The following is a 27423-nucleotide window of genomic DNA, read 5'->3' as shown; positions in this document are numbered from 1 at the left end:
TGCCTTGATGAATGGGATCCTTTGTATTTGTTACATTTAGAAATACGTTTTATCTGAGGCAAAAGACCTACTGAGCTGTCAGTTGTAATTTTGAGTGTAGAAAGGCAATTTGACCCTCACCATCTGGATGTCTTGTATTATTCTGTTTGCTATTTTAGTAGATGGCTATGGCCTTGACTGATACTTTGGTACTACAATAACATACAGCAGAGAAGCAGAAGTGGTGAATCCAGTGACGCATGCTGAGACTGTTTAGTTTGACCTGGCTAGATTGCTAATATGGTTGAAGAGAAGGCAACAAATGTATATTGCTGCATTAAGTTATATTATAATTTGTTTCTCTTCACTAGGATAGTGTAGTAGTCTTTCCTTGGAATGGAAAGCCCCTGTAGGATTATTTCATGTTGTCAGAAAACGTAGTTTAAGTTGATCCCAAGTAACACATGGATAAAACTTTCCACATGAAATGACTGCATGGACTGTTGTAACAGTAGAAAGGGAGAAAATGCTTGGCCCAAGGTAAAGGATGATTTACTTTTTAAAAAACTTGTAACTGGCTGAAATGCACCAATAGCTTTCCCGTTTGAATTTTTGTTGATCTTTTCCTCCCCGCTTCCAACCCTTTCTAGATGGCTCCTAGCTATGCTGGTCTCTACACTGTGTAGCATTGTCCTCTGGTGGATTGTTTGTGGCTCCCTTCTTCCCAGCCTGCTATTCAGTCTAGATGGTTTAAGAACATAGTAACCTCAGGACCTCCTGAGAGAGAGCCACTGTGTAAGTGTCCCATTCCATTTCTCTACCATAGTTCACTTTTTCTGTCCAATATGTTTCATAAATGCATGCTTTCATATCAGCTTTCTTATTGGCTTTGTTGCAAGGGTAAATTTTCATTGCTCTACCTTTTTTTTAAGAAAACGTTCGTTTGAGTGATTAAAATAAAGTGACTGTGGCTGGCTTGCAATATTTTTTTGAAAGATGCAGAGCAATTACAAGTATGACAGTTCATAGTTCTGAAGCTTTCTTCTCTGCATGCTACTGCAAATATTCTGAAATATAAATTTAAAAACAAATTACAGTTCTTTAAAGTTTGGTTTTTCTTCTTTGTCTATTAAATATGCATCTGGAGAGGTTTAGGTCCAGTTTTAGTTTGGATTTCATGAACTGGCTGTGAAATTGTTTGGTTTCCAAGGAATGAGTTTGCCCATATTAACTGCTTTAATGTCGAAGTTTGGGATTTTGAATTTCTGGCAATAGATCTGCTTTCGCTAATGGATTACATTGTGCATACAATTGGAGTCAGAGTAAAACAGGACAAAAATATTTTCTACAATCTGTCTGCCATTGGTATGGGCCTGCAGCGTTCAGTCCAGCCAGGCATAATTACCACACATTTATTAGCCCTTTTGTATGATTGAAAAATTGATATTTTATTGAATAGAGTTTTGTAAAGATAGTACGTCCTTCCTGTCACCCAGATTTCAGTAGCCATTTGGGTTTCTGCATGTTCATGCCCTCTAGAGGTTCCTCTGACTACCTCTTCTGTCAGAATGGTCACTCTGATGAACAGCTCTTGTGAAAACCAGCTTTTTTTTACTTTAATTAAATTTGATTTTTTTTTTGGTGTGATTCCCTGTCCCTAAAATCCCCCAGAAACCTCAACCTTTTCGATAAGTAAGATGTATACACCAGAGAAATTTACCTGATAAACCCACTGCACATTCCTCTCCCTCTGTGTAAGTCTTGTCATTGCGGAGTTTGCTTGTGCAGAGAACTCTGGCAAGCAAGAATAATTACTCTGGTAGCACTCTCGAAACTTCAGTTGCTGCTAGAAAAAGTAGGTTCAAAATGTAATATCCTAGAGTGGTAAGCATAGTTCAAAAGGGTCTTCTATGCTCTCGGGCTGAACATGAAAGCTAAGCCTTTCAGTCTGCTGCTACTTTGGCTTCATCACAGCACTCAAAAAAGTAACTGTTTCTTTACTCTATAGTTAAGGAATAAAAATAGAGCAGCCCAAGACAACCGGTGCGGGAACATCTGAATATTCAGAACTCTGGGAGTGCTGGCAATTCTTGATCAGATGGCACAGCCCTATAACTCACCATCAAAAAAGAAGGGCTTATCTTTTATTAAGGAAGAAAATTCAGACTAAAAATGTCCATCCATTGAATGAAGAAAATGGTGCCATCCTCCTGATAAAACCCAGTTGTCCTATTATAATCTTAGCCAGCTAAGATCTTTAGTAGTCTACAGAGAAGACTTTGGCAGAGATTAGGCATCCATTTTTTAAAATGTTTGGCTCCTAAATCCATATTTAGGCACCTAAATAAAATGCCTGATTTTCAAAGGTTCTGAATTGAGATTAGTAGGAACTGCTAGGATCTCAGTACTTCTGACAACTAAATCTTTACTTAGATGCCTGAGAAGCTTAAAAACTGAACTTTAGGCACCCATTTTTAAAAAAAACCTTGGTCTTCGTTTCCTTTAGCACAAAAGAAATCTTTTCAGACTTTCTTCCTTTCTTTTAACATTTCTAAGTTCTATCTAAAAACTCACTTGATTAAAAAAAATCAAATAAACACTCTGATGGATGTAATTGGGTAGGCCATTATGCAAGCAACTGGGTTACTGCTGTGTCTGCCTTATTGGTATCACATGGTGCCTTGTGATGGAAAAGAAAATTTAGGCGCTCTTCCTTAGCAGGCATACAGATCTTCACTTTCTGTTAGAGCTAATGTGCTTAGTATGTCTGAGCAGCTGATCAAACTGTCAACCTGTTTAACGAGCACTTCTTTGCTATCCAGAGAGTCCTTCAAGATAAACTCCTGAAAAACTGTTCTCTCATTTAACTAGGAGCTTCTTGTAAGGGGGAAACTTCCGATGATTCTTTTTAATACAGCACTTCTGGAAGACTTGGATGGGAGAAAAAAAGCATCACTATGTTCGATGGGCCTCACAAAGCAAACTTCCTGACAAGAATTAAACTCCATTAGGGAGCTCAGAGGAGAGATACTCCTGTATGTTTCTTCCCTATGATACTGCAACTTTTAGAAGCTTGACATGAAAATGTTTTCTGACCTTTTCCTTCCTTCATATCACGTACAGATTATCTGATTAGCATTTTAGGGCTTCTGTGGTTTTTTTAGAGCATTGACAGTTGATAAAATTGTGTGAAGTTTGGACCTACCAACCTTGCTATTGTCCCATTTAACAATTCTTAGCTTGTTAAAGTGCTAACCCAAACAGAAGTAGTATGTTGTACTAACCCAAACAGAACTAATATGTTTGAGTAATGAAGGTACTTCTGTTGCCTTGTGAAACTTGAGGTTCTGTGCAATGGAACAAGTGAAGGGTCCTTTACAGATTAATTATAAATGGAGACTCCTTGCATTACAGTACGACTGCTACTCAAGTACAGTGTCCACAATTGAGGAAGGCTGTTGATAAATTGGAGTGGATTCAGAGAAGAGTCTTGAGAATGATTAAAGGATTGGAACACATGTCTTGTAGTGATAGGCTTACGGAGAGCAGTCTATTTAGTTTATCAAGAGAAGGTTAAGGAATGATTCGATTACAATCTGTAAGTACCTATATGGGGAACAGAAATTTGATAATAAGGGCACTCTTCAATCTAGCTGTCAAAGATGTAGCAAGAACCAGTGGTTGGAGAAGTTAAAGCTACACAAATTCAGACTAGAAATAAGATGCAAAATTTTTAGTGAGGATAATTAACCATTGGAACAACTTACCCAGGGTTGTGATGGACCCTCCGATACTGACAATTTTCAGATCAAGATACGCTCTAGTTCAACCAGAGCTATTGGACTTGAAGCAGGAGCTAATACAGAGAAGTCCTGTAGTATACAGGAGGTCAGACTAGAATATCAGAAAGGTCCCTTCTGTCCTTTAAAATCTATGAGTGTGTAGATGTGTGTGCGCTTGTTTAAGAGAATTGTACAATTTCCTATAGTTAAGCATTTGACCTAGAAGCAGGATTAAGTTTCTCCTGGATAATCATCTTAACTTCATAGTATCTTGGAAGAGCATATGTCTTTCAGATAAAATTCACAACCAACAGGTGATCAAAATTGCTAACATTTGCTTTAACACTTTTTTTATATTTGGAGATCTTTATTAACTGCACATAAAGTAAGTGCTAAGGTTACACAGTTAAAATATAAAAGCCAGGAAAAGCAAAAAATAAGATTCCTATAGTAATGTTAGTTTGGCCACATTATGCATATTTATTAATATATTATATTCCTGTTTTCCTAGTTAAGTGTGTAGCCAAGTTTCTGGATGTTGTACAATGTTGAGACTATAAAGTGTAAAGAATGTGCAATGTGGGAGAGTTAAGTAAATGTTCCCACACTGAATATTAACTTGGCAACCTTTGTTGCATTAGCCCCACCTCGCTTTTTATACTTACACACTGATGCTTGTGGAGATGTTGTAATATTATTTTATGTGGGGAGGGGAGATTGCTTATGCTGCTTTAACATTTAAGCCCCACTAAGACTAAAACATGTTTTGCTAGTTAATTTCCTTTCTGTCCACACAAGCCAGAATAAACCATGTTGTAACATGACTTAGCCATAGACATATGTAAGAATGATTCTTTTTGTAGGGTAGGCAGGGTCTCTTGTTCCAATTGGCCTGTGAAATGACTTGTTTGGTGGAGAGGGAGTGCCAACCTTCTTTGCTGTTAGTTTGCTTGGAGACAACTGTCTTGCTGAGCTGAATTAACAAAGCGGGAGCAGATCTGTTCACATTGTAATAATTGTACCACAGCAGTGAGAAGATACAATTATTTTTCATATGAAATCTTAGAATTTACATAACAATTTATAGTGCAATATAAATTACAAAGAAACCTTAATTTTTGGGAATCAGTTAGGCTTTTTTTTTTTTTTACTCCATTACTTCCTTCTATTCTTGGGTTGTTTTTTTTTTTAAATGTTCTATGTTTTTGTTCTCCCTCTTCCCCACCCCCTAAATAATTTGCTATGTATTCTGAAGTTAACATAAACTAAAAATGAATTGTTCATACATAAAAGTACAACTGCTCACTTTGTAGTTCTGTAGCCACCGTCTCTGCTGCTTGGCGATTTAAAAGTAGGAGTAGGATGTAAACAAATCTGGTGTAGGATTAGAAACGTTCATAGTCCATCAATTGTATTGGTGCAGAATAGAGAAATATTCCAAAGTTCAAGATAATAAAATCATGATATAAGATACATTGTATTTTTACTCAAGAATTGATTTTAAATGTAGCTTCTTGTGAAATCTTGTGTTGTGACATGCCAGGATCTTTCAGTAGATGTAGTTCTGGTCTCAAACATGTGTATTGACTTTGATATCTTAGTTTTGTTCAATTTCTGTTTAAGTAGCTGGCTCTCTATATCGGAAGATGTTTGATTCTCAAACACCTACTTTTCTAAATGGTTCTCCCTTGTTTGTTGTTAATGTTTGCCTTTTTCTTAGGTATGCAGATGCATTCAGGATAGAAGCTGGAAACATTTGGAAGTCATGACCATTGGGTCATGTGTTTCCTTGGAGCATTAAACATTCAGACCATAGTTTATGTAATGAATTAGGATCTTTGATACTCCATCTCTTCTGACCACTATAGGAAACAGAGCTGTCTAGACCATTTTCTTCCATTACTTTGTATATGGTTATGACAGTTGTTGTGAATGTTTGCTTTAGTATTAATAGTGTAGTCAGTGTTAATATCATTTCTCTCTTTGTATGGCTCTGTGGGTAAACTTGGTGTTCAATTTGGTGTGGTCTCCAGCACCCTTTCTGAGTTCTAAATCTAAATCTGGAGATAAAATATCTGCCTTGGAAGATTTTTTTTAAAACTGTGTGTCAGTGCCAAGATGTTGCTAACTGACCAGCATTTCTGGTTGCCTGCACGAGGGTCAGTCCCTGAGGCAGTGTGCAGATTGTGTAGCTTTCACTTTCCACTTCACCCAAAGATCCATAAAGGAGAAGATACTGAAGCATTCTCCAGCGATAGCAGATGATGTTATGTGGGAAATATTCCTGCATCTGCAGAGGAACCATTCTGAGCCTGGAACCTCAGTGAGATCCAGAGGTCTCCAGGCACGAATCCCCAAAATATGATCATAGTTACAAATTCATGATGATGTGCAGCGGGAGGGGGTGGTCAGTCTGATAGGCAGCTGACCTTGTGGTTAGGCAGTGGCTCCTTCGTTCTTTCCAGCCTGATCATTCAAGTGGGGCCCTGGCTGTCGTGTGTTGGGCCTTAATCGCTCCTGAGGGTCTCTTCCACTCCCCTTAGGGTCCTGTCTTGGTGAGGTACTGGGGAGCAAGGTGGGAGGACCCAGGGCCCTAGAGGGGGCATTACAATATCTGGATCACTTGCTGGTTCACCCCAAGTTATGCTCCCCCTGTGTCACTTCCTACCAGGTTATGGATTCTCTGTTTGGGGCATGATCACAAACTCAGGGGTGTCTGTTTAGTCTGTCAGTGGGACAGTATCCCATTGTTCACAGTCTCTTGGGAGTCTTCTACCTCTCAAGGAGGAAAGGGAGAGAATCTGTATCACTGCTCCCAAAGTAGCCTTAGAAATGCTGCAGCTGCTGCTCTCACAGCCCCAGGCATCAGCTGCAACATTCCTAAGGCTACTCTGGTGCAATTGACTTTCTGGTGCAACCTGGTGCACTTCTACCATGCCCCTGCGCTACTAGGATCCTTCTAAACTATCCTTCCACCTAGAGCATGCCCTGCAGCTGCTGAGGTGTGGGGCCTCATTAGCCCAGTACTGCTCTGTGCTTGCCCTGTTTACTATAGGGTCTGTAAACCCCATCATATCATAATAGAACAAATAGAAAACAGAGCTGAATATACATAGGGGCAGCTCACTAATAATATTTCAGTGAACAAATAGCAGTGGACTTGTTTTACCTCTTGACTATAGTAATTTTGCTAGAAGCTGTTATGCATACAAAAAAAAATACATATTTGATCCTTCAGTTGCAGAATGTGATTAGTTAAGCAGAAAACTGGCTACTTTAGGCTTGTCCACACTAAAAATATTAATTTTGCTTGTTATAATCCTCAACCCCTTGTGTGCTTGTGATTTTAAGATTGTAAGCCTATTGGAGCAGGGAATATCTTTCAAACTATTTGTAAAACAGCTGGCATAATGGGTCTAAAATCCCAAAATGAGCCTTTGGGCACAACCACAATATAAATGTTTATTAAAAATAACTGTCATGACAGGGACCCTGCTACCGTACAGTTATCCCAAAAGCATGATTCTTTCTTGCATGTTAGATTTTATATGAATGAGGAAAAGTAGGATGATATAGTTATCAGTTGCATAATCATTGTAAAACATGGTTGTGCATCTGTTAATTTAGTACAGTAGTTAAGGAAAGTGCAGAGAGAGCGAGCTACTTACTTAAATCACAGCAGGGGAAAAAATGAGGAGTGTTAGGGCTTATATGTATGCCTACCACTAGCAAAGTAGTGAGCACATAGATTGGTGTTGAAAATCTATAACTAGAAATTCTTTGAGTGATAGTCCCTGTGTATATTCCTCTTGAGGTGCACAAACGTTCTGTGTTCCTGAGACTGGAAGATATTTTCATTAGCAGTGTCCATTGATGTGCACCTGCACCCCCCCTTCCCCTTGTGCTCTGAACCAAAGGCATAAGGAGGGGTGGACCAACCACTGCCCCTCCAGTTCCTTTCTACCACCTGTGGTCTGAGCCTGACAGTGTCCGCACTTTGCTAGCATTCCTACTTCAAATTAAAGTTTAACTGTAGATAGTTTTACCTTTTTCTACATAGTTAATCTAGTTTTAGTGGTAGGGTTGTTAGACTTGGGGAGGCTTCCCCTCTCAATACCCCCACTATTTGGGGTACTTAGTTATGCCCAAGATCTCCAGTTTCAAGTCCTGCATGGCTTGCCCTCAGGCTTCTTGGCTTGTGACTTCCACAACACTTGTTTGTATTGCTCTGGGGAGTCCCACATCCCTTTCAAATGCAATATTTGTCATTCCTTTCCCCATCAAATCTGGAAATCTCAAGAGTTCTTGTACAGAAGATTTGTGACTGAATGCTTGATAACACCCCAGTCCAATCCTATGTCATCAGTCTTGGAATCTCAAGACTCGTATTTCTCCAGCGAACTTGAGACCAAGACGAAGGCTCCACTGACCATACTGAGATGCAAGATTAGTCCCAATAGAGGTTCCAGAGTCTCTTGGGTACCTCTCACTCCTGCAAGACACTCTGTCTGGCTCGGGACTAGTGGTACCTTTCTTCAACCATATGAACCTTCACACTGGCCCTTTTGGAGCTCCTGGAATCTGTATCTGAGACCTCCTGAGTTCAGAGGATCTGTGTGAGAATTCAGACAGTGGTTCCCCATAAGGAAAAGCCACAGGCCACTCAGAAGTACTAATGAGGAGGAAGAACAACCTGAGCAATCTACTCACCCCTGTGGCACTTTGGCCATCTGATGACTATAAACAATCCCAGGACCACCTGGGGAGAATTGCAGATGGGCTCCAGATTCCCCTGGAGGACATACAGGATACCACTCAAAAGTTGCAGCATATCCTCCAGAGTGCAGGCCCTATTAAGCTGGCACTTCCAGTCAATGAGCTTTTATTAGGGCCAGCCAAGACGGTCTGGTATGCTCGAGCTACTTGTGCCCCACTCCGAAAAGGACTGAGAAGAAATACTTTGTATGTCCAAGGGGGAAGAATACTTGTTTACTAGGACCCCATGGGAAATTTCCTAGTGAATCAGGCAGTCACTGAATGTAATCAGTTGCACCAACCTAAGTCTGCTTCCTCTGGAAAGGATGACAAAATATTAGACCTCTTCAGAAGAAAGCGTTTCACCTTAGCTAGTCTACAGTTTTGCATTACAAATGATCAGGTCTTGATGTCTGAATGTGATTTTATTAATTATAGTAAGTTTTTTTTCTGAGTTCACCAATAAATTACCCTAGGAACTTAGACCACAATTCCAGGCCATAATTGATGAGGGTAAGCTAATAGAACATCCCTCCAAGCTTCAGTAGATGCAGCTGGCACAGCTTTTTGCTCCATGGTGATTTCTCTCATCATGAGATTAGTGTCATGGCTTCAATCGTCTGGGTTTCCCAAGGAAGTTGAAGTTACTGTGGAAGACTTTTCTTTCGAGGGCAACAACCTGTTCAGTGACAAAACAGATAAGTCACTGCAAACCCTTAAGGACTCTTGTGCAACCCTCTGCTTCCTGGGTGTATGTAACGCCAGCACCTTGGAAAAAACCTTCTAAGCCACCACCATATTAACAATGTCCTGCTTCTCGGCCCTTTTACTACCACAGGGCCTACGAACTTCTCAGGAAGTGCCTCAGAGAGCAGCAGAGAGAGAATCCTCCGTCATTCTCTGGCCAGCCACAGCCTCCCACCAAGAAATCCTTTTGATGGGTCCCTCAAGAGCTGCAAACCAGTTCTCCTGTGACTTGGCACCCATGCTCCACTTGGTGGCTGCTTGACCAGTTTCTTTTAGGTGTGGCATCAGATCATGTCAGACAGATGGGTTCTAGAGATCATTACTACTAGCTATACAATAGAATTTCTATCCATCCCTGTCTCAAAACCCCTTTCCCATCCTCCTTAAGAGACCCCTCTCACAAGTGGACTCTTAGACAAGAGGTAGACTCCTTGCTTCAGCTAGATGCTATGGAACTGGTTTCTTCTCCAGCACAGGGTGAAGGGCTTTTATTCAAGGTATTTCCTCAAACCCAAAAAGAAGGGAGACTGGGACCCATCTAAATCAAATGAATGTCTTCATCTGTTGAGCAAGAATCAGAATGGTTACGCAGGCCTCAGTAGTCTCCTCTGTAAACAAAGACAACTGGTTTGCAACTCTAGATTTGAAGAATGCCTGTTCCCACATAGACATTCACCCAGCACGTAGGAGGTTGCTTCACTTTACGGTGTGCCTAGCTGGCTACCAGTACAAAATGCTTTCCTTCGATCTCTTGATGGCCCAACAGTTTTCATGAAGATACTATCCTTGGGGGTAGCATACCTGCATCGCCAGAGCACCCAAGTATTTCCCTATCTCAATGACTGGTTGCTCCTACGTCAGTCATACTGGGAGAGAGGTACAGTTGGCGGGTGTGTCCCTACTCAGCTTCTTTCAGTCCTCAGGGCTCTGAGGAAACATAGAAATGTCCACTTCACTTCCTATGCAAACTATAGACTTTATTGGAACAATTTTTGGATTTGATTACAGCCAAAAAATACTTAACCCAGGACCGATTCTAAGCTTTGAGGGACCTTATCACACAGCTTTGACTGAGCCCTTAGACAACAGTGTGATCCTGCCTTGTTCTCCTAGGCTGTATGGCCTCCTATGTGATACCCTTCACAAGGCTCCATCTTTGGTGTCTTCAGGTGTGGTTAGAGAGAGTTTACACTCGGAGTAGAGATGACCTGGGCAAGCGAGTTTGTTTCTTACAGTGTTCTGACATCTTTGACCTTTGGGAAGAGAAAAGCTGTGTGTGTGGAGGTCGCCTTTGTTCCCTCTCCACCCCAAAGAAATTAATTGCAAATGGCTCCCTACTGGGTGGGGAAACACATCTGGATGAACAGGTGGCTCAAGATTCTTGGACCCAGCAAGATTCAAACTTCACATCTGTCTCCTCGAATTGTAGGCAATACTCGAAGCCTGCAAAAGGCTACAGCCTTTTATCCATGTCCTACACATTCAGTTTATATTGGGCAATATGACTACAGTATAGTACATCAACAAAAGTGGAGGAGGAAGGTCCACCACTCTTGCACGGAGATGATCAAGCTCTGGAATTGGTGTCTCTGACACCAGATCACTCTCTTGGCAGTGCACCTTCCAGCAGTAATGAACACATTGGTGGACAGCCTCAGCAGGCAATTCCACAGAGACCAGGAGTGGAAGCGTCACGACTCGTGGTACAGAGCATTTTCCAATAGTGGAGATTCCTGTTGTGGGACTCTTTCTTGGCAAAAAAACAAAAAAAAAAAAAAACCTAGAAATGCCTGGTCTACTGTTCTCTGGCAGCTCAGGGGCACAATTCCAGAGAAGAGGCATTCCAATGGTCAGAGCTGCTAATGTATGCTTTGCCACCCATCCTCCTCTTACCTCAAGTCTGAGGAAAATCAAGCAGGAAAAAGCATTGATAATCCTAATGGCACCCTGGTGGCTGAGGCAGTTTTGGTTCTCCAGCATCCTTCCGATGGCTTCCTGTCCATGCATACATATCCAGCTGTTTCTGAACCTGCTGACAAAAGAAAAAGGCAAGACCACCCATCCAAATCCAGCATCCCTCAGCCTAAGCCTGGTCTTTGGATGGATGATGAGCTTAGAGAGGTTAAGTTCAGAGGCAATGCAATCTATTCTTAATAATAGCAGGAAAAGTCTCTATGATGCAATGGAAGAAGTTTTCTGTCCATTGTCTGTATTGTCAGATACCTCCAAAGGACTCTCAGATCTGTTCCATTCTGGACTACCTCCTTTACATTAAAAATGTCTGATTTATCACTCAGCTCACTGCAAGTGCATTTGGCAATGAATAGGGCCTTCCATCCTCTAGCAGAAAACTGTTTTGGTCTTCATCCACTGTGAGGTTTTCAAAAGGCCTTGGTAGAAACTTTCCTCCTGGTACCAAAACCTGTACCGATTTGAGTCTTCAGTCTCATGTTGTTAGCATTCATTAATCCTCCTTTTCAGTCTTTAGCTTCCTACTCCCTTCATCTGTCTGTGAAGGTGGTCTTTTTGACCTCAGTCATCGCAGTCAGAAGAGTTGGTGAGTTTGGGGCTCTTATGGCAGTCAGACTTTCCCTTCACAGTCTTCTGGAAGTATAAGGTTTCTTGGAGGCTACACACTAAGTTCATTGCAAAAGTTTCCTCCAAATTCCACTTTAAATTAGTGGAAATTAAATTCCACTTAAATCATATATCTATCTGTTTTCTACCTAAAACCTCACACCACCAGAGAAGACAGGAAGCTCCATTCTCTGGATGTATACTGAGTCTTGGCTTTCTACCTGCAAAGGACAAAACAAATCAGGAAATCTGAGACCATTTTCTTCACTGAACAGAGGAAAGGGGAAGTAATCTCCTCACAGAGACTTTCCACATGGATTGCAGGTTGCATCCTGCTTTGCTATGAGCTAATGGTGACACCTGCCCAAGATGAGAGAGTCCACTTGACCAGAACCCAGGCTATCTTCGGAGCTTCTCTTCAAGATGTCTCCTTTCTGTAGAGCAGCAACATGAGTCTCAGTGCATATCTTTTTGCTAGACATTATGCCCTGGTACAAGCTACTTCAACAGAAACATCCTTTGGCACAGGAGTCCCACAATCTGTGGTACAGCAGGGGTCATCACACCCTCCTGTTCAATGAGTAGTGCTTTTGAGTCACCTCAAGTGACATACTCAAAGGGACCATCACTCGAAGAGAAAATTAGTTTACTTACCTTATGGTAATTGGAGTTACTTAAGATGTGTGGTTCCTGTGTGTATTCCACTACCTGTCCTCCTTTCCCTCTGCTTCAGATCCTTTCCAAAGGTGATTTTTGGTGTTGTAGGAGCTGGAGAGTTGGCCTGTCCATGCTGTCCCTTATACCCTATGTTCTGAGCATACAGAGGCAGAGGGCACAGACACTGCTAATGAAAAATCTTCTGGTGACCTCCAGTGGACTACACATAGGGACTATACATCTCAAAGAACTTCGGTTACTGTAAGGTAAAGTAACTAGAATGTGTGTCAGCCATAACAATGAACTAATTAATTTCATGGACACATTTGACTTGTAATAGTTTCAGAATCTAATTGGTTCTTTGAAGGCAGAATTCAAATTGAGTAGGAAATGCCTTACAAAAATGATGTAATTGATGTAAGGAGAGGAGGGTCCCTCCTACCTTTCTGTTAGTACACTTCTGGATGCTTAGTTAATATATAATAATTAACTAAGTGTCATAGGGAGTAATAAAAAAACTCTCTCCCTTGATTAGCTTATACTCTAAGCAGAAACATGGCAGGACATGGTAAGGCAAAACAAAAGAGATAGGAAGATTAGGGGATGGCAAAGGGGTACAAGTGACCTGATCTGTAAAGGATGTTTTGTGCCTGTTGCTGCCAGTGACTCTCTTAGAAGCTGTTGGGGGCAAGCATTTTTGCAAATCATGCCACAAGTGTGGTGTAGTCACTCCCTGTTCTCTAACAGCAAAATACCAACATTGTCAACTAAAATGTATCCCTGGTCCAAGGTAACCAAGCTTTTTCCAGACTAGTATTGTGTGTTCCAAGTGAACGTGTTATGGGCTATATTGATGATTGGAGATTTTGACTCTGACCTTCAGGAGTTGTTGAGTTGTGATTCTTTTTGCATCTGTCTAGATGTCATTCGTGGGGAAATAACATTTATTTCTCTATTAGGCTCTTCGTATTGCTTTTTTTTTCAGTACAAAACACTTAAAATATCAGCTTTTCGTTCACTTCATTTTTACCTTTTCCCCTTCTTCCCAAAAAGGTAATAATGCTAAAAGAAAAACACTTCAACATTCTTACTGGATGGTCTGCAAATCCTTGAAAGTAAAAATAAACTAGGAATGCAAGAATTAACTTAATTACTAACAAAGCATTACCAAGGAGAAGTCGTACAGCTCAATCTGCAGAACCCTTTTTCAAGAATTGTTTGTGGGAAGCCATATGACATGTACACTGATATATCTGTTCATTGTGCTACAATATTATATCCTCTTGTCAGTTTTTTCTGGAACCTTTCAGGCTGTATAATTTTTCTTTTTCCTACTCTTTTCAGAGTAATTCTACAGTCCAGTGTTCAGAAAAGTAAAACATCTGAACCTAGCATTTCTGGCAGTACAGGCATTACTAAAAGAACTACCAGGTCTGCTGCAAGAAAAAGCAGTTTAAAAAGGTGAGAGTTACTCTTTTGAGCTGGCACGTCCATTAGTGATAATGGACTTTGTGTCGGGGAAAATCAGCCTCCTAGTGACAAGGAATTAATTAAAATATTTTAAAATGTATCATGTGCTGAGGCTGTCTGGAGCTTTGAATCTCTTATGTCATACATTCCTGAGTGATTACTGGAAATTGGAAGACTTGTTTTGTGGCTATGTATGATTAAGGATTACTGAATTTAGGGGTTTTGTGACTTAATAAAATTAAGTCCCCTCGTTTTCAACAAAATATCTACAGGTATTTTGAAGAGACCTCTCCAGAAACAAATTTTTTAAAAATTTGGTGAGGATTGTATATGGCAGTGTGGGTGATGGGAAGGGTGCAGAGGAGAGCTGAGAAACAGTAAAAGTGCAACGAATTACAAATTCAGACGGTAAAGAACTGGCTTCAGTCAAATGTTCATAAATATCTCTTCTTTAACTTCCTTCTCTACTCCTGTAAGATCAGACTTGTTGTCATGCTTTTTTCTATTTTGTCTTGTCATCCAATAAGAAAATAAACATTAAAAGTTCCACTTCTTCTGGAAAGTCGAAGAACATAGATGTTCAAATCCAGCCATCCAGCATAGGAAAGATCTATCTCCTTGTCTTATGTGGAAAAGAGGGATTCTTCAGTATTGAGGGAAGGCTCTAGGCAATGTTTCACAGTCCTCTTTGAGGGAAGGGATTCCTCCTTTGTCTTGGCAAGGATTAATATGAAAAGAGAAATATAAAAACTAAGAGGAATTAGACTGACCATTAATGAGATACATGAGAAGAAACCTTAGAAGCCAAAGAAAAAAGTATTCAGAATTTAAAGTAGATAGTCTGCTTTACAAATACATGAGAAATTAAGAATGTGGATGGTTTTGAACAAGAATATGAGTGCCTTCTGCTGTGTAAGTACATGGGTACAATCATATTTACTTCTGGCAGCTACCACATGAGTTCTTATGTCCATCCATGTCTAAAATAGCATGTAGACCCAAACCCTCCCAGGTTGTGCTTGAAATGGGCATGAGGTTCTGTCTCAGATCTGTAGGTTGCATAACCATTAGGGGAATTTAAAGCCATTGCCCTTTTTTTCCCCCAGTGCTGTTTTCTTCCATATTCACAGCCATCAGTGCGCTGCAGAAGAGGGATACCAAATTTATATTTCTCTGTTTTGGGAGTGAAACTGCCATGAGGGCGTGCAACTTTCAGTTTGAAAATGAAAGAACTAAGCAAATTAAATCCAAAAGGTGCACAATCTGCGGCTTATATGGTATATGGCATTTTCAGATAGTTTTTTATTGTTGCCAGTGACAATTTTTTGTCTTGTGGTTCTTGTGAATAACTTTTAATTGGTCTTCAACAAATGCTGAAGAGAAGGAAGAGCATTATTTTGTTGGGAGGAGTGAGTCATTTGACTTGCATCTAGCACTTGAGTTGGTGTTTAAATGTCATAAATCCAAACTTAATACGTGGCTAGTAGTTCCATAGAATTTCCTTTTCTCTTCTCTCCCTTCTGCCCTGTTCCTTAAAGGGAAATGAAAACTATTTTTAAAATAAACAAAAAAAATCCTCTAAGGGTTGTTAAAAGAGGGAAATCCTATTAAATAGCCTGCAGAACACTTTTAATATAACATTTGAGATAATTTTCAGGGACAGTTGTATTATATACTGTTTGATTCATATTAATGAATAGTTAAAAGCTAAAAGCAACTTTTTTAACCTTAAATGCCAGTTTTATGAAACACTAAATTTAGTTTTTGTATATTTGTTTGGTTTGATTAGGTTTCCTTAACTGCATTGTTCTTATCAGTGCTGATTTCTGTGTAGGCTGACCTCTCTGATTCTGGCTGCTACTTATGTTCTTCGTGCCTCTCATGTTTTTGAGCCTTTTAGCTCTGTAGCTGTTTTCCATTCAGTGACATACCTCTTCAATTCCTGGAAAGCATCCTTCCCATAGATCCCTTCTCCTAGAGAACAGCAGGCATTCCCCACTTCCTTTTTTCTCATTTGTCACAATGAAAAAGACCTTCTGATCATTTATTATATGAACTGCTGCCACTTTGGATAAATCTTCTACAGACCTGGCATGATGCCAGATGTCTCTGGGAAAAGACTTATATTCTTACAGATGAGGGATTTGTCAGTTCACAAATGAGCACTAACTTTGTAGAGTATTTGTAATTAGTTTTCTTACACACTGCTTCTGAAACTTCTGCCCCAGATTTTTCACTTTAAACTGTATTAGATGGTGTTTCTTGTACTTAACTTTGATCAGATCTATCCATTAAAGATACCTCAAAATAGTGCCATCCCGTAGTGTCACAGTTCTGGAGCTCTTAGAGGCTACTTGTTTTACCTCTATTTCATTCTAAACAGCATATGGTTAAATTTATACCCTCTCGTGGGCATTTTAAAGAATGTCCTCTCTATCATATGGATGTGCTTTATTTACCTGTAGCCTTTGGAGAAATCTTATATGGAGCCAGTCTACCACAGAATGAGATGATTTTTGCAGCACTCTATTCGGTAAAGGATATGCATCAGTGGGTGACATCATGGAGCTTTCAATAGTCTATTTGAAAACAAAACAAAAACTGGCTTTCCCATCCATCCTTTTTGCCTGAAGTTTATTCAACTTTGTATCTTTTTTTTTTTTTTTTTTTTTTTAAAATAGTGGTCCCCCAAATTGACTGCATTATTCCAATTTAAACCTAATAAGTGCAGAGTAGAAGAGAATAATTCTGACTTCTATTAATACTGTAGTATTGCTATTAATCTAACTCAGCATTTGTCTTTTGTGAGACAGTGTTGTTTTATCTATGTAAACTTTATCATCCAATATAAACCCTTTGATTCTTCAGACATCATTGCCTGACCAATATTCTTCCATTTGGTGTGCGTATTTTGTTTTTCCTGTATGACCATTGTTGTCAGTTTTTCATTTAATCTCGTTTTATTTATAGGTATTGCATTGATTTATTCAGATTTCACAGTCTTGCTGTAGCTGAATCACATTCTATGAATTTTTTTATCATTCTTAGCATAATATCCTCAAATTTTGAGTCCATCTTCAAACTGTGAAGAAATTATTAAATAGTGGATCCAGAAAGACTCCTCTCCCAGCAAAACATTTTATAACTACAATATTTGCTTCAAGTTTTCTGATGAGATTTATGAAGCCATCTCAGGAGCGTTCTATCAAGTCAATATGTACAATATTCATGACTTTTCCGGCAGGTGGCCATCTGCACTACATATCTACCTGTGTCAATGCCTGGTTGTCCAGAATGAGAGGTAGTATTTGTGCGTTAACATGATACTTCATAGTGTGGATGGGAGAATTTGATTGGACTGCATGGTATTCATGTTATAGCCTAGGGTCATGATCTGCTCTGTGATCTTAGGTTAACTGATCTGGTCCATCAGCACCTCCTTTCCCCCATTGGTAGGACATGGCTAGTGTAGATTGGCCCATAAGCGATAGGTCAGACTTCATATTTTATAATATACATTTATCAGATCATTTTATATGAAACTTCATCCTTTTGTCTCTTTCTTCCTTCTAAAATGCAGACACTCCTTAAATTCTTATTGTTAATCTGTTTACTTGGACCATTTAGAGTCGAGACAACATTTAATAATTATCCCCTCTTAAACCCGGAAAACTCGAGTAATCCTAATACTGAACGTTTATACTACTTTTTCATCCATTGAGCTGAAAGTTCTTTACAGAGGTGGCCACAGCGAGTGTTAGTATCCCCACTTTACAGACAGGGAAATGGAGGCACACAAGTCAGTGTCTGAGCTGGGAAAATGACCCCCGTGTCTCAGCCCTCTGGCTTATAACCTTGAGTATGTCTTCACTGCTGTGGAAGCAGGGATCGATGCAATGACATCGATTGAGTGGGACTGTATAGACCCGCTCAGTTGATTGGAGAGCGCTCTCCGGTCAACTCCATTAATCCACCTCCCCGAAAGGAGTAAGGCTGCATCAACGAGAGGGCATCTCTTGTTGACACAGCGCAGTGAAGACGCCGCGCTACGTAAATCGACGGGAGATACACAAGCATGGTGTAGCTTGCATATCTCCCATTGACCGCCGCCACTGGGTAGACCACGCTCTTGAGATGCTTAAGAAATTCCAACACCAACTGAACAAAGTAAAGACACTAATAGAACACTCTTCCCTTCAAAACAGATAGAAATTAACCTATTGTCCCACTCATTACACTGTTAGAGTTGCATGTATTTACGTGCTTGATATCCTTTGTAGTTAGCGATTTAGGAGAGAAGTATTTAGGAGTGTGTGTAGTGAAGTTTTTAGGGTTTCAATGGAATTGAACTATAGGAATCATTATACAAAGGAATAATTGTTACCCTGTTGACATGAAAGGGGAAATATGTGCAACAATTACTTTATCGGTCTCTTGGCTTTTTTCTTAACCAGAGAAGCATGTCATAAAAACTAACAGAGGAATATACTTGACTCAGTATGCTTTCACCACTGAAGGGAGCTGTTAAACCGCATTCTGCCTCCTTGTTAAAATGGAGACGACATGCAGCGCACCAGAGCTTTGTCTGTATGTGATCTAATTGTAGCTTTAAAAACAATTAATATTTCTTTTCCATTCTTTCCTACTTTTCCCACAGTCTGATACCTCAGAGGGAGAAAAGGAATGCTTTACAGCAAATGCGCTTAATGAAATTATGGTACTGAATCCTCTGCTTTTTCTTTACAAAAGACTTTTTTTTTCTATTCTTAGTAATCAGACGAGTAGTCTGTGCATTCTTTACAATTGATAATGTATTCTCTCTAAACGTATCAAGTCTTTTCTTTACAATTTTTTCTTTGTATTGTTAGCTTAGCTTAGTTTATAGTGACAAAATGCTTGAAAGATTTTGTGCTTGCTTTGTTCTTTGAATTTCAGATGTGATGGTTTTTATTCCTCATAAATATACGTTTTGTCATTTCAGCAGTCACTCCATACCAAGGACCAGGACAGTGTTGCGTTAAAGTCAAAGAAGTGACCACAGCTGAAGAGGATGCTGGGGTGGGGAAGGAATATCGCTATGGAACAATAACATTTCTTTGAAAAGAAAAACTTTTTAACTGTAAAATGCAGCTAAGATCTTTCTCATGTGTAGAAGAAAACGGGCTGTTCAAGATGCTTGATCAACAGTTCAGCTTTCTAATTCTAAACATTCTCAAATGTTTAAAAAAACTTGTAAATTTAGACTCAGGTGTAAATATCTAAACTCTCTATTATAAAGAGGGCTTACTGGTGCATATGATGCATGTGTGTAATTGTGATGGCAATCACTTAGCTGTTGGCCACCATAAGAAGTGAAGATGTGATGGGAGCTTTTAAATATTTAATTCACTCCTTGTCCATCTGAGCTGTTCTCGGTCTCCAATAGAAAGCAAAGCGTGGGAAGGCAAGATTTTATTCTCATAACATTGTACTTTGCTGTTTATTTGGATATCCTTCCTTATTTTGTATGGATTTTTACAAAATTGTAATGTTAAATATTCAAACTAATTACTGTCCACCAAAGAGTGCTTTATTTCAAAGGGTTTGTTTAAAAACAATTTAACAAAAAGCTGTTAACTGTAATAGTAATAGCGTTTAGTTGCTCAAAAGGCAGTGACTCCTTTAGCCAGTAGTAATTGCTTGAAATCTGGTCCATTGATTTTCCTACCAGAGTTTATCATTTAAAGCAGCACCATCAATTTAAAGATTACAGTGCTGTCTGAAAACTTTTTACCGACTTGTGCTACATGTAATACCTAAGGTTCTCAATCTTTGAGACATGGTAATGTTTCCTGAAGTATGGATCCGATCATGCTTTATGGTCATTGTCACAGTTTCCTGTGTTTAATACTTTTCTTCCATAAGGAGAGGGAGAGGGAGAACACACTTTAAAAAATAGGGACTTGTGATTGTAAAACCATTGAAATTAGCCATGGGGGGGAGCAAGTTTAGTCAGTCACTTTTTTAAAAAAAAATGGTTATTTCAAGGTGGCAGTGGCCCTTCAAACATCCAGGTATTTTGTGGGTTTAAAAAAAAAAAAAAAAAGCCCTAGATACCTAATTATCTGCTAAATGTTGTAATTTTTTTAAAGGGGACCCTGTCTAGGACTTAGTTTTATTTATTTCCTTTTCAATACCCTCTTCAAAATCAGAAATGTTTTTCCTTCAACTTTATCCCATATGTGAACAGCTTATTTTTCCTCCCTGTATCTTTGTCTGCCATTTGACATATGCACTGCCCTCAGAATAGATCTGGTACTGCATAGCCAAGAGTAAAAAAAGGCTTGTTTTGAGTTCTGTGTGTAGGTTCTGGGGAGGAAAGTTGAAATGTTACTCAACATATGTTTTTGTCCTGAAGGAAGACCCACAGCATTGCAGTGGGGAGGGCAATGTTCCTACTAAATTTAAACAGTGCTAGGCAAAGTTCAACACTTAGTTCCAATTTATAGCTCTTTAAAGCGTTACAAAATTGTAATGGTAATTCGAAGGTGTTCCCTACATTGTGTAACAATGTGTTTGCTTGACTACCCTTTGATGCTAAAGGCGGAAGAGTATTAATCCAGGACATAACAGTTACTTGTTAACAGAAGCACCTCCCAGGTTCTGAAACATTGAATTATGCAAACTTGAATGTAAAGATGATAGAAGAAAAGGTTCTTCCAGGCTAGAATCAAAACCTTGAAAAATACAAGTATTTAATAACATTTTTAAAAAAGAAGAAACCCCTTGGTCTCCTCTTACTTTGCTCTTTTGCTTTATACAGCTGAGAGGCTCTTGTCCTAGGGAAATGGCAGTCGTTTGTTTTATTACCTTTCAGAACAATTGGCAGTGGGAGGCTGAGCCCACATCATTCTGGGGACAGAAGCTTTGCTAATCTTGTGAGGGGAGGAGGGACAGAAAGGAGGAGGAAAAGAGTTAGTGGGGTTTTAAACAAATCCCTTTCTGGTAATACAGCCCCTTTGGGTTTTTGTTGGTTTTTTTATTTGGGGTACAGGAGTGCTCTGCACTCACATCAAGGATTAGGGTCCTATGGTGATAAACTGGCATGTCTGACTTCCACCAGTGACCTTGTTGAAGAGCAAATGTGCATTTGATGATTAATTGAAAATGTGCTCCCTGAATCCATCCCTGTGGATTTTTGTTTAAACTGAAGTATGTGTGTGTCAGCCCAGGCCTAAAGCTGCCTCCTCTATACCTCTCACTTCTGCAGCTGCAGGAGTAATTCTTGGGTGACCCTGGAGTGCTCTGAGCAGCTGGCTGTGGTGTCGCAGGGTACAAACGAAGGTGTAGCTCTGGCTGCTCAACTACCATGCTTTCCTGGAGAATAGGATAGGAAATTAACTGGCTCTACCTGAACCTAAAGGAGCATCTAGCAAAAGGTAACTCCCCTTTGCCCCATCCTGCCCAGCAGCTACCCACACCAGGGCAGCCCAGGAATAGGGGGAAAACAAAGGCAGAGAGACAGTCAGTTAAAACTCATGATTCTCTACCCCAGTCCTGGTCAGAGCCAGCCTGGGGGTTGCTCTTCTGCTAGCGGGACCATCTGCCTGGTGAGGATAGGGTGAGTATTATTCACCTTTCCCAGCTCTCCAGTCTGGGCAGCCATGCCCTACTATACTGGCTCCATGCTCTCAAGGCAGGTAGAATCCCCAGCAGGGAGATTGTGAGGGTCTTCCACTTTCTTTCTGTTACTTGAGGGATGCAAAGCAAGAGATTTTACTAGTGTTACAACTGTAGCTCCTTGACCTTTTTAAAATAAAATGGGCTCTAAAGCTGAAGGGTTGGACATGACAGTGCTACATGCTGTACGAGTCAATTTTTTTTTAATGCCTGGCCCTTGCAAAGGACAGTTTCAAGTTTCTGACAAGCCCAAACCAATGAATGAGAGGAAGACGGTGGAGTTGGGGGGGATTAGATTTAAAAAACAAGGCAGCTTTTAACAATAAGCACTAGTCTTAAACATCCCAGCTGCCTACTCATTTCTGTGCTTGCTAGATATTTTCATCTTTTGTGTACCTTTCCTTTGTTTTTGGTTCAGCACTAGAGTGAAACTGTGGAAGTGTATTCTTAGAAAATGCTCAACTGATTTGTTCAAAAACAATAGGCATACTTTGATTATATGTATGCACAGGTTGAGTTGTTTGTACTATCTGCTGAACCTGAAAAAAAAATCAGGCTTGGGGTTTGGTTTTGTTTTTTTAAGAATCACCTCCTAGCAGATGAAGTTTTAGCAAACTTTGAAATCATATTGTTGTTAACCAGATGAATTCTAGCATTTTCAGTTGTGTATTGTTTTAACGATCAAATACTGATTTTAATGTTAAAGTCAGTCACAAATAGCTGTTACATTAGAGAAAGTCCCTAACCAAAGTTACAAAGTTATGTTCGGTATGAAGATTCTAGGCTACCATTTTTCACCTCAGTACATCGTATGATTGTTGAGAAACACACAAATGCTACAGCCATTCTGCATTTGAATATTCAAATCAGCCTTGCTGTTCAGTGACTTAATGACCTCCTCCTCATAGCCCATGTAATTTTAATATTTAGTTTGTACTTTGTCTGATATTTTGCCTTGCATTTGCACCGTATGTACCAAAGTTGTGTCTACCCAATTCTGAAAGGGAGGGGGACTAATGATTTATGAAAGTGTGCCAAATGGAATGTACATGTAAGACAGGCAGGTGGACACCTACACGTTATCCCTACTGTGAGGAATTTATAATTCGGAAGGGATAATAGTCTTTTTTTTTCCCATCCCCCTTTTTATACGGCTATATAGTGAAAATTCTATTTAAATTCCATAACAACTATTAGGGTAGCTAAGGTCAAGTTGCTGCTTTTCAGCAAAGTGTCAGTAATTAATATTAAAGTTACTTCCAGCTCTTGACCTGTTGTTCTGATTGTAAATAGGGAAGTGCCGCAAATGTGCTGCTGGTTTTAAAGACTGGACAAAAACCATTAAGCTATGATTTGCATAAAATGAGACGCACATTTTAAGTGGAAGAAAAATTGTGAACAATCATGTTCATCAGATTGTTCTGCAATTTTATAGTACTGGCTTGCAGACTTTTGTTGTGTGTAAACTTGTACAGATTCTCAAAAGTTAAACTTACTGACTAATCATTACTGCTCATCTTGATTTTTTTAAATTGTATATTTCTAATCATATTTTTTTAAATCAGATTGAATGACAGAATTGGAGTTTTATTTTGCTGAAGGTATTTTTAAGATAAAGCTTCATAATGTCTTGTAAACTTAGTGTGATATGCATTTGTCATTTGGAGATCTTGCATACTGTAACTTGTTTTATACAAAATATTGATTAGTAAATTGTAAATATGATTTGTGTACAAATAAAACTATTACCCTGATTGATTTTGCTTTCAAGACAGCTGAGCTCTGGAGTATTACAATTTCTAATTCTTTAGTAAAGAATGTTCTGTGTTGCAGAAAGGCACGATCCAGTGGTAGAGACAAAGTGATCACAAACCCATCCTTTGGAATTTTAAAATTCTCAAATCACATTTTAAAATCTTCAGTCAACTTCTATAGGAATTCTTGAATTGTTTCATCATCTGTAGCAACACCATCCCATGTGGGAAAGTGCAACATCTTTCTTCTTAAGTCTGTCTAAAAGATTAAGATTCCTCTGAAAGGCGCACTTTTTTAAAAAAAAAAAAACAGATCCCAGACACTGCTTACACTGCCTTGCAACTGCAAGTTGCAGGAATTCAAATGATTAGTAATAACTCACAGAAGTACCTGTGCTACAGGGGTATCATTCATAAAGTCCAGGAACTCACCAGCCTTGTTAGTCTTCTGGGTGATTTTTTTTTTTTTTTTTTAAAAGCACACAGACCTCACTTTAACACATGCCTCCCACTTAACCAGCAAACCTCATTGTGCTGCAGCAGGTCACTGCATTTGGCTGAAATGTCTTGTAAAACAGCTTTAAAAAGATGTAGCAAGCTATGTGTATGTAATTCACATATCTTTAAAAAAAAAAAAAAAAAAGACTCCTGTGATAAGTCCCCTGACAACTTACCCCACAGGACCAACTAGTGAATGATGCAGTGAAGTGTCTCTCTGCCAGACATGAAGGTCTTCTCTTTCCCTATCAGGGAGAGACCTCCATCTCTAACAAGCAAAGTTACTTTATGCATTTTTTTAAAAAAAAAAAAAACAAAAAAAAAAAAAAAACCTTTTTACCTTTTCAAAAATGCTTTCTCCTGTCATGGAAGTTTCTAATAGTATTAAACACAAATTCTTTCTTGAAAATTTCACTAGCATTAAAATCTAACAGCAATAGCTGGACAGTGTCACTTAAATTGCTTGAGTAGTCCATTGCAAAGGACATGGATTTGGCATTTTCTTAAATTGGAAAGCAATGCAGTGACAATCCTTGTAAATTACCTCCAATCTTTGCACTGCCATGGAATCAGATAGGGGAACTTGCTTCACATTTTTGTTTATCTCTGGCAAAAAGCTCCTCCAGCATTTCCAATCTGCACTCCACAAGTTTGGCAGACTGATGGTGAGAGAATGACAGTTAAAGTGATACAAAGACTTCTGATTTTTTCAGTTTTGTCATGTCTTGCAACACTGCCAGGAGCATTGCCCACATTAGATACTGTACTTTCTAACCTATCATTTAAATCAGCTGCTCTTCCAGATGGGAGAATAGCTAATGTGATGCCAGTTTTTTTAAAAAAGGCTCAAGAGGCAATCCCAGCAATTACTGAAGTTAGGTTTACCAATCTGTATCAGGCAATTGGCTGAAATTATAGTAAAGAACAGAATTATCAGACAGATTAATACAATTTGTTCAGGAAGAGTCAACATGTTTTTTATAAAGGGAAATCATGCATCACCACCCTACTAGAATTTTTTTTTGGGGGGGGGGGGGGAAAACAACAAGCACGGACAAGGAGATCCAGTGGATATAGTGTACTTAGATTTTTCAGAAAGCATTTGCTAACGTCCCTCACCAAAGGCTTTTATGCAGAGTAAACAGGCATGGGATGAAAGGGAAGGTTTTCTGCTGGATCAGTAACTGGTTAAAAGATAGGAAACAAAGGGGAGGAATAAATGGTCAGTTTTCAGAATGGAGAGAGGTAAATGGTGTGGTGTCCTCCACAGGTCTGTACTGGGACCAGTATTGTTCAACATTCATAAATGATCTGGAAAAGGGGATAAACAGAGGTGGCAAAATTTGCAGATGAGATGAAACTACTCAAGCTAGTTTTAAGTCCAAAGCAGACAGAAGAGTTACAAAGGGATCTCACAAAACTAGGGCCTGGGCAACAAAATGGCAGATGAAATTCAATGTTGATAAATGCAAAATCACATTGGAAAACATAATCCCAACTATACATATAAAATGATCGGGGAGAGGGAGGTCTAAATTAGCTGTTACCATTTAAGAAAGTGATCTTGGAAGCATTGTGGATAGTTCTCTGAAAACATCCACTCAATGTACAGCAGCAGTCAAAAAAAGCTAACATCTTTGGGAATCGGTAGGAAAGGGACTGATAATATTGTATTGCCTCCTTATAAATCCATGGCATGCCCACATCTTGAATGCTCTGTGCTGATCTAGTCACCCCATCACAAAAAAAAAATTAGAAAAGGTACAGAAAAGGGCAAGAAATGATTAGGGGTACAGAAAACTATGAGGAGAGATTGAGACACTTTTCAGCTTAGAAAAAAAGACAACTAGGGGGATATGATAAAAGATCTATAGAATCATGACTGGTGAGGAGAGTTTTATTTACTCCTCATACCAAAAGAAATAGGCAGGTTAAAAAATGAACAAAAGGAAGTATTTCTTCACACAACGCACAGTCAACCTGTAGAACTCCTTGCCAGAGAATGTTGTGAAGGCCAAGAGTATAACAGGGTTCCCAAAAGAACTAGTAAGTTCATGGAGGATAGGTCCATCAACGGCTATTAGCCAGGATAGACAGGGATTGCTATTTGCCAGTGGCTGGGAATGGATGACAGGATGGATCACTTGAATAACCTGTTCTGTTCATTCCTTCTGAAAAACACCTGGTATTGGCCCACAGTGGAAGACAGAATACTGGACTAGATGAACCATTCTTATGTTGTGTTCTTCTGCTTGGAAAGAGCGGGATCTGGCTGAGGAGCCATTGCTGATCAGCTCTGCAGCGCCACTATCTGTAGTCTCAACTCTTCACTCAAACACCTGTGTTCAAGTAGTTTACAACCTGGATATGAAAGTCTGATCTCAAACAAAGTTCAGCTGATGTTTCAGAGCCTAGAAGAAAAGATTTTGCATGTTTTATCTCAGGCCCATTGATATTGAGTAAGATGACCTTGCCTTTACAATGGAAGGTGTTACTGAAACAAGAATACAGGAGAAAAGCAGATAAAAAAAGATCCCGATTGAAGTCACAGGCCCCAGTCCTCTCTTTCAGAGGTGGTCTCGTTGTGTGCCCATGCTGCTGCCTTGCATCGTCCTCTCCACAGCCAAAAAAATTAAAAGGTGAATTTACCCTCCACTTTTCCCCAGTAAAAAAAAATCTTCAAGAGATGCACAGCAGCTTGGTTGGCTCCACCACCCTTTACAGTGACATTTGCCTAAGTTTCAGTCTTCATCTTAAAAACAGAACACTCAGCCAGCCCAGATTTTAATGAGCAGCAGCTCAGCCTTAATCAAATTACTATGATTCAGAGAGGTATTTTACTCTCAGAGAGGCAGTTAAACCAAACTGATAGGAAGCAGAATACCCCCCAGCTCTATTCATTGTTACCCATTTGGCAGTTTGTCTACATTTCTTTTTGCCACATGCTGATAATCAGAATATGGTTGTGTAACTAAACAGGGCTTCCTGTGTACTTTAAGCCTTTTCAAACTTTCAGGCAGCTATTTCATTTGGTACAGTTTGAGATGATGCAGTGTCCTTTGGCTGGAGTATCACTGCACGAGACATGACAGGATCGCTTAAGAAAAAACACAGGTCTTTGCTACATAAACAAAGCAGTTCTTGTCACATCATTGCTGACTTTAATTTTGCTCTTATTTCTAACACACACTACCTTACATTTAAATATACTCTGCAATGAGTATACACCACTGATGCTTTTGTGAAGTCTCACTCTGCTACCTGCTCTCCTCAAATGCAGATACAAATTTTACTCCATGCCTTACCTTGTTCTGTTGCAGTTAGATGTGCAAGGAATGGTGAGCATGGGAAGAAGAAAACTGTATGAACCTGCAGCAAGAGCAGGTAGAAAAGGAACCTAGCCTGTGCAGGAATTCAGAGGCTTTTTCTCTATGCCTCAGAAGCAGCAACCAGACGTGGCTGGTGGTAGCTATTCCTGTTGGCCATTAACAAGCCCCCCTTCCCTTGCCTTGCAGTCAATGTCCAAAAATCAACTCAGCTCCTAT

The 27423-nt window shown here is 39.5% G+C and overlaps 1 protein-coding gene across 8 annotated transcripts in view; it reads left to right on the top strand.

The window, feature by feature from the left end:
• Positions 1-23242, top strand: part of CDC14B (cell division cycle 14B) — a 69965-nt gene extending 46723 nt beyond the window's left edge. For 2 of the 8 annotated variants that reach the window (XM_067569344.1, XM_067569349.1), the window contains exons 13-15: positions 13842-13958; positions 18625-18684; positions 18949-23242. In XM_067569344.1, coding sequence (XP_067425445.1) covers positions 13842-13958; positions 18625-18684; positions 18949-18988 — 217 coding nt within the window. In that variant the 3' untranslated portion in view covers positions 18989-23242. Of the gene's footprint in view, positions 1-629; positions 775-13841; positions 13959-18624; positions 18685-18948 lie in introns of all 8 variants that reach the window. The other 6 variants (XM_067569346.1, XM_067569350.1, XM_067569347.1 and 3 more) reach the window with 6 other exon arrangements.
• Positions 23243-27423: the final 4181 nt, after the last annotated feature.

This window comes from Emydura macquarii, unplaced genomic scaffold, assembly GCF_026122565.2.
Source record: "Emydura macquarii macquarii isolate MOO-44397 ecotype Brisbane River unplaced genomic scaffold, CSIRO-AGI_Emac_v2 contig_2897, whole genome shotgun sequence".
Lineage (NCBI taxonomy): Eukaryota > Metazoa > Chordata > Testudines > Chelidae > Emydura > Emydura macquarii.
Note: the sequence above shows the minus strand (reverse complement) of the source record. Positions and strands in the feature narration are given on the sequence as shown.